Raw genomic sequence first — 8622 nt, forward strand, 5'->3', positions numbered from 1 at the left:
TTCATAAAAATACAAGTCCTTTTTACTTGATTGCACTCTATAAAAGGTGGTTGTATGTATTTGGTACAAATGTTTCATAATCCTGTAAAAACAGGACATCAAAAAAATGATCATTACAGCCCATATGATTCCCTCAAATTCTGCTTTTAGGGACACAAATGTACAATGTTGTTGTATTTCTTTTCATTTATTTCTTTTATTAGTTTCAGCTGTGCTAGTGTGTAGAGAGTTGCTCCTTGTTGCACACAGGCAACGCTAACATCTAATTTCAGATTTCAGTTCAGATATTAAACATTTCATGGAGATGTATCAACTTAAACCTGGTGATTTTCTGATGATTCCAGGTTTATGAACAACCGTGTTCCTCCTAACAAGAGATACCAGCCCACAGAATATGAGCATGCTGCCAACTGTGCCACGCATGCGGTGAATGCACACACACACACACACACACACACACACACACACACACACAGACACACAGACCACAGAAGGTGGTCATTAACAAATGACACAGGAGAAAAATCCAGCACTATGACATAGCAGACCAATGAGAGACAATGCCAGGTTCTTTTTTAAAACTACACCTATGCTCAAGATTTCACTTTTATCCTGCACGTTTATCTGTTTGTCTGTCTGTATCTCATGTTGCATTTGTGTGATTAATTCATCTAGTTATGGATAATCCCCAGCCTGCTGGGCAGCTCCATGTTGCACTTCCAGTCGGAGGACCAATGGGAGCGGCTGTCGGCCTGGGTGTACGGGGCGGGGCTCAGCTCGCTCTTCATCATCTCCACCCTCTTCCACACTGTGGCCTGGAAGAAGAGCCATCTGCGGTACAAAAACACACTCGCACACAATACTTGGACTGGATTGTAACACTGCTGCTAATATGTATGGTTAAAAGATGTAAGAGGACACTGAAAAGCTTCCCGCATGGCCCCTTTCACTTCAGAGACACACCAGAGCAAATATGCATATCCCCGCACTCCAGATTAGTTTTTGAGAATTAAAAGACACTGATGCTACATGTATAAACAGTGTCACTCAGTTGTCATGAGGCTGTTTGGTCTCTCTCTTCAGGTCTGTGGAGCACTGTTTCCACATGTGTGACAGGATGGTGATCTATTTCTTCATTGCTGCCTCCTACGCCCCTTGGTAAACAAACTAGCCTGCTTCATGCATATGTGTATTTGCCTGTTTTATATACCGTGTTTGTAGTTATGTGTTCCTGTTCCATGCCCCCACAGGCTGAACCTGCGGGAGCTGGGTCCCTGGGGGTGTCACATGCGCTGGCTGGTTTGGGTCATGGCCTCTTTTGGAACCACCTACGTCTTCTTCTTCCATGAGAGGTCAGTTCATTATGTTCATTTGTTTACTTTTATCAATGTTGGACTGTCTCTCTATTTATTAGTCTAATCAAATGTTTCACCCGTGTGACACATCAATCTCAACTCGAAGGTCCACTTATTAGTTATATTTGAGCTTATAACCGCATCCCATGATTTCATCAGCGAATGGAGCTGGCTCAGACGTCATCATTTTTTCCCCAAAATCTGAAATCTTTCAATTCTGTGTGAGAAAATGATTCAGATGTAGTCTTTTTAGTCCATGAGCAAGCTTTGTTAAACATCTAATGATACAAAGCTTTTAAAAAAATCTTCTGTTTGACAACTACAAAATATTGAGTACATTTTTGTTAGCTCACTGCAGAAGTCATTGTGGACACTTCCAGTCTCACATTAAAGGCATATCAGTGCCTTCACATTAAAATGCATTTATTGTGAAGCACATGCAACAAGTGGCGAAATATCAGCAGTAGCTTTACATAAGTTAATTTAACAGTTAGAAAACAGTATTTAATGTTGATTGGTTTGGCCGATGGCCAATCCGTTTACTACGGTGAGCGTATACGTGCAGATACTACCTACGTGTAAAAAGACTTCTAGCCACAGTCGTCCTCGGACATAAAGACAAACAGACAACATCAGCTGTCTGAACACCAGGAAAAAACCTGAACACTGAGTCGACTGGGAAGAAGTCAAAGGTGATTGAGTCAGTGGATACATAGTGAAGAATCACGGCCTTCCACATTTAATACCAAACACCATTCTTGTACCTCTTGTTATCACTTGACAGAAGTTCTATGTTTAGGTCTTGTGAGACACAGTTGAAAACTCAGAAATAGCCAGTAAGTGGGACATTGAGTTGAGACTTAAGAGTTAAGACACATTATTTTCCATGCTGAATTATTCCTCTTTGTGTCAGGTATAAGATCACGGAGTTGATCTGCTATACGGTGATGGGAGTTTTTCCTGCCCTGGTCATCCTCTCAATGGTGAGCATTTAGTCTTACCTGCAGGCTTTGAGTTTTCTTATTCATTTCCTTATTGTAATGTGTTTAAAAGTTAAACGTAATGAGATGTCTGCTTTTTCACAGCCGGAGCAGTCGGGATTGTGTGAGCTTCTGGTGGGCGGAGCCTGCTACTGTCTGGGGATGGTCTTTTTTAAAAGTGACGGCATCGTCCCATTCGCTCATGCCATTTGGCACCTGTTTGTAGCAATGGGAGCGGCCATACACTACTACGCCATCTGGAAGTACCTTTATGCCCAGCCACCCAATCAGGTCCAGACATCCAGATGACATCAGGGCTGACCTCACAGGAAGTAACTCCAGTGTTTGAGCAACTTCAAGGGGATGATCCGAGCTGTGTCCAAATTCATAGGCAGCTTCCTTTGGAAAGCGAGTTGTCCTCCCCCGAATAAACAGTACAAACAAGCATCACAGGGACAAAAACTAACGGTGCATTTAGGTGATCCTTGTCAACTCGTAAAGCAAAAGAACAACAGAAACATGTTCATCAGCAAAGTTGCAACAAGTCTAAGAGTCTACAGCCACTTTGGGATTACAAAAGTCATTAAGATGCATCTTCTGGTGACCATGAATGTCTGTACAACATTTTGTGGAACGTCAAGGGATTAGGATTCATCATGTGGGCAATTTCATGGCAATCCATCCAATTGTTGTTGTCTATGCTGCTAGCATGGATAAAGAACTAGCAGTCAAACTCGGGCAGGTTTAATGATATCTGAGTACTGTAAAGTACCTGTTGTGATGCTTCACCTTCACATAACTCCAAACAATGGACTACAGTATTGGTAAATGTATCCATATTAATGAATTTATCTTTATTATTTAAATAATGTATGAGTTGATGAGGACATCTGAACGCACCATTGTAGGACACCATTGGATTGTTGGACACTGTGGTGGAGACTGGAAATAGTTGCCAGTTGTTTCAGCCTGTTGTGAAAACTCTGGACTTCAAATGAGGCAGCCTGTGAATCGGGACACACCTTTTTGTTTTTACTTTTAACAGCCCGGTTGAGTTAAATCTTAAGTTAATTTTCGCAGGAACTTTGGTTTCATTCCAAAGATCAGGGGTTGAATTACTATTTATGGAGAGTCCTCTCTATGTGGTGCACATCCATATTCAGTGTTCAGAAGCTGAATTGAGACATTGTCTTATTGTCAAGAGGAGGACAATGTTTACAATTAGCTGACTCGACTATCATAATTAGTTTCAGGACATTATTTAAAGTACTATTACCATCATTAACAGAAGGTTTTGGTTTGATTATATTTTGGAGGTTGCAACATCAGTAACTTACTACTAGATAGTAGAATTGCTGTTTTTGTTACTAGTTGTGCTACACTGTAGTACACTATATGGTTTAACAGCAGTTGCTTCAATCAATGATTTACTGTGAGTTCTAAATCAAGCATGATTGTAGAATGTTTTTTTTTTTATGTTGAACATACAGATCTTCATGGACTTTACTTGTGTGCTTCCACATTTACCAGGCTCTACACGGTAGATTATCGAGCATAATTACTGACTTCTAATACTTTACTGTTGTTGATTATAGGTTTAGTCAGTGAAGATGTCACCAGTACGATTTATACAGAATATATTTATTAATGACGTACAGTATATGTTGACCTCATCCTTATTTACTTCTAATGTACTTTAAGTGTCAGCTGATTATCTTCACCATATTCAACTTAATGAATGGGACCATTTGATAGTTTGTAAACGCTACATGGTTGAACCTAAGAAGGGGAAACCACTGTCGAATTTAGCACTGCCAGAAGACTGACTTACTGCCATACCTGATAGCACACTACTACCATATACTTCTCACACTTGAAAGGAAACTGAAGCTATAGTATTGTTGAACAATCTGGCCCAATATTAAGGCATCTCAGGTGTGTGTGTGGTGTGTGTGTATGCCTGTGTTTGTATGTACCCTATACTATCAGACTCCCATGAATCCAAAGCCTGTAATCGGCTGAGTCTATGTTTACACGTGCACGCATGTACCTTGAACACATAAAAAGTATATTTGAAACATGTATGTACTCTTAGTGTTAAGCTGTATGTGGTTGCACACTGTGTATTGGACGAGCTTGTATCGTATGATCAGTATGGCCGGAGGACCAAAAGGTCGTGGCGTCTAGTATCCATAGGTGTAAAAGAACTTTTCAAAAGCTCTGCTCCTGTTCAACATCTTTATCGCTGCTGTTTGTCTCTCAGGATTTGGATCATTTGGGCTGTAACGCCTGTGAAGCCACATTCAAGGTCCACTAAAGCTGCTCCGGTTGTTCTGGCACTGTCTGCAGCAACAAAAATGCCCACGTAGGGCAGAAATGTTTTCTGCAAGCTGCACATTCATATTTATGAAGCAACCGAACAGGACGAAGCTTTAATGCAGATAGAAATTGTCACATAAACACGAAGGATATTACTGCAGCAGGATTAGTTTAAAATAAAGAACTAGAAATCACATGTTCACCAAAGCTGACCAACCCTCTAAATTTGCTTTTAGCTTTGCATCAAAACTCACTGTGATAAACACTAATTAGATGCATTTTCATTCAAGTGAGTGCAGGAGCTCTGAAAAAATGTGGAAGGCAAAAATAACCTTATCTTACAATGTTAAAGATCTTCTTTTGTTAAAGTACTGGATCACTTATTCTTTAAATACACAAACTTTACTAATATTATCTAAGAATTATAGAACAAATCTGCACATTTTAACAAAGGAGCAGCTGTGCAGGAACTGTCTCCTTTGAACAGGTCGTCTCAAATATACTTTCATTTTTAAAAACGTCATAATGTTCATTCCTCAATATTACTCAAAGTTGTTGCAGTTACAACTCACCAACCAGCATATGAATGCATCATTAAACTGTAGAGTCCCCAAAAAAATATCTAGTGACAAAAAAACCCAACTAAAATTCAAAGAAACCTATTTTTGAGACACCTGACCAACAAAAACACACTGTGTTGAAAAAACCTGGAGGTAACACACATCTTTGTTGTCGTTGTTTAGCCCTTAGTTTTCTTTGTCTTTAGGGAGTGATCATTTAATGTCAGAGCAAATGTATTGTCACAATGGACTGGGAATTATATTTGTCACACTGTGGATATCTTAGTCTGGAATTAAATTTGTCGGATATATTCTCAAATGTAAGAGTACCTTTTAGTATTTGTGCTCTAAGTGTTCACTTGAGCCTCTGAGAAACATCAAATGATTGAGCCTTCAGTCTATCATAGGCAGTATTTTGACTTGCTCTACAGGCAAGTTTGGTGACGCTGAGATGAAGTATTTGAGGATTTGACGTCTGTCTGTCTTGTCTTGATTTTAATATCTCTCTCATTCAGACATACAACGCCGACCTGACTTTGTATAGAGTTTTGTAAACTCTCCATGAGGCCTTCATGGACCCTCTGTACATTGTTTATAGACGCTCTGTGATTGTGGAGCTGCTGACTCTGTTCTCAGTGCTGCTGGTGTTTTCTTTATGGTCGTACGAGACTGATTATATTATCTCATATTCTTTCTCTCTCTAGTTTTCATATTGTTTTTTGTGTGTGTGTCTTTGGTGCTTTAGTGCTGTGATAAGCCTGTATGATGCCAACTATGCTTTTATCTTTTCTATTTCTCTTGTAATAAAAAAGCCTTTTCATGCAGTAAATTCCTGTACTCAACATTTTGTAACATTCCACCTCTTTGGACAAACATGAAATGAAATATAAACCGATGAATAAAACATCTATTTGCATATATGCACCGTTGACAGTATGATCTTTGGAATGAAGGTTTTAACCCTTTTTTTAGCCTATTTTGAATTAACCAAACTTTCATGTCAAAGATAGTGGATTAAATCAGACAGAAGAGCTGCATTTGATAAGATTTACAATCATATTCCTCTTATTTGAAAAGGTATTGATTGATGTTAAAATACATTACTGTTATTGATATAACACCACAAGAATATGGAGAGAAGGAAATCTATAATTTAAGGTATTCATTCTTGAACATTCTCCCATTTTCCAGTTAATGAATGAAACAGTGAAATGTGACTTCCATGTATTTAACATACGTTATATATATGTTTCATATATGGTAGGACTGAAAATGATATAAATAAATAAAAGTAGGTTCTAATTAATGATAAAGAGTGATTAGCTCTAATGTAACTGTGAATCTGTACACAAACCACATGTGTGTTAATGATCCTTTTTGTCCCCAACAAATTGTATTAATAAAATGTCCTGCATTATGAAATAAGTAATCATATTAATAAATGAAGACAAATTATAAGCCTACAACCATGACATTTTAGGTAACTTAGGTTATTGTCACGATTCTTTAACATTTTAAAATAAAAACGTTTACATTTTATAATAATAATCTAATTTGATTGCTTCACATTTGCATGGTTATGCTACGTATATTGTGTTTATTTAAATAACATTTATTTATTTAATATTAACTATTTGGATCCCCATGACCTCCATGTCGCGACTGTACCGCGGCTGTCCGCCAGGCGGCGGTGTGCCCGCACACTCGGGTGCCAGAGCAGGTGCGCCGAGGTGAAGCGGCGCGGAGAGCTCGGCTGTTTCCGTCGCGGCCCGGCAGTGAACCGCTGTGGATGGGGGAATGCGGTTGCCGGAGGCAGGAGACAGGAGGCATTGCCGGACACTCGGCGGAGATGTGCGCACAGAAACAGGAGCCCTCAGCGATTGGCTGTCGTCCAAGTTAACGGGCTGTTTTTTGGGGGAGTTAAGTGTGTTGCAGCCACGGACGGCTGGGTGTCGCTTGCTGTTTTTTTTCTTCCACCCCTCCTCCCTTATTTTTCCGGGGATTTTCTATTTTGTAGGAGAGACGGAATGAAAAAGAAGCCAAGAAGGATTCCCCAGCACTATGGAGCCACGCAATGCAGGCAGCGTGAGTACTAACGCAACAGACACCCAGCAGAGCCCTCAGGGGACTGGGCTAGTCAATGCTGGAATCACTCAACTTTTCCAGGATCTATTTTATTTCGCAACATTACGCGCAGACGCGCCACAGTTTTCTTTTCTGTTTTAATACCACCCTTGCAGTTAAACATGTCATTGTTGTTGCGTGTTGTTCACGTGTCGACACAGCGTTCCCGCTAATTGATTATTAATTGCGTGTGAGATGAGCTCGACTCCAATCATTAGACACACCTGCGGACCGCGTGAGGCCGGCTCGTTCGCTTTTAGCACCGCGCCTGACGAGTCATCTGCGGATTAATTTCGGAGGATTTTCTCCTGCCTTTTGTTGCTCCGGCGGTTGCTACTGACGACCACTGAGCCCAAAATCGTAAACAGACGGACGGACACCAAACACACAGTAGTCACAAGTTCTGTGCATGTTTATGTAGCCTGTTTAAATGCCAAGTTTGTTCCTCAACGCAGTCCTTATTTCTGACCTTCTGGCAGTCTAGACAAGGACAGACGGCGAAAGAAAAAGGTGGAGAAGTTGAAGTGTGTGTGACATGATTATTAAATGTAACACTACATTCTGGGGCCACAAAACACAACCCACCAATGCAGAAAATGTAGGCCTCCGTCCGTCCCAGTTCGTGGTGTGGACACAGGACGGGTCTGTTGGTCCCAGGATTGAGTTAACTGCGGCCAAGTAGCCAGATTACTGTGGATTAGCAGGCATTTAAAATAGTCACGTTATCCCACCAGTGCCTGCAGAGTCAGCTACAACAACACCTTTTAGGCTTCCTGCCAAATATGTGTTGAAAGGAAATTATATATACAGTAGCCTATAAGTGGATACCGTTCACGAGGTGCTGCTTTCATCTGGTGACATATCTGCTGCTACACTGGCTGTAAAATTGCCCAGCGGCTTCCTGAGGTATAACCTGCATGAAAGATCTTCATCGGTCAAAAGAGGTCACGCAAAGCAAAGCGTGAAGCGTGACTCACCTTCTGCGGGGACATGGACTGGAAACGCACCTGTTTATGTGAGATAGAAATGCACGACCTGCATGCAGAATTCATAGTTTACATTTTTTTTTCAAACAAAGGTTTATTCCATCAGTCGCATCAAGTTTGAGATTATTCACGAGACGGACGGGAGGAATAACACAGCCAGTAGCCTACACTCTTTAAGAGAAACAACACAATCAGAAACTGAAAAATGTAAAAAATGTATAATATTAGAGCTTAAATGAGTGGATGGACAGAAGGTTAATACGCAACAATAGCAAACATTTGTTTGTTCCAGCTTTTA

The 8622-nt window shown here is 40.4% G+C and overlaps 1 protein-coding gene across 1 annotated transcript; it reads left to right on the top strand.

The window, feature by feature from the left end:
• Positions 1-348: 348 nt before the first annotated feature.
• Positions 349-2644, top strand: LOC306695899 (monocyte to macrophage differentiation factor 2-like; the record flags this gene model as incomplete). The annotated part of the gene is made up of 6 exons (XM_079159329.1): positions 349-426; positions 676-836; positions 1084-1158; positions 1251-1352; positions 2269-2338; positions 2441-2644. 6 exons carry the CDS (start codon positions 349-351, stop codon positions 2642-2644), a joined length of 690 nt encoding a protein of 229 aa, XP_079015455.1.
• Between the last annotated feature and the right edge of the window lie 5978 nt (positions 2645-8622).

Source organism: Pholis gunnellus, assembly GCF_910591455.1.
Source record: "Pholis gunnellus genome assembly, chromosome: 5".
Classification (NCBI taxonomy): Eukaryota; Metazoa; Chordata; class Actinopteri; order Perciformes; family Pholidae; genus Pholis; species Pholis gunnellus.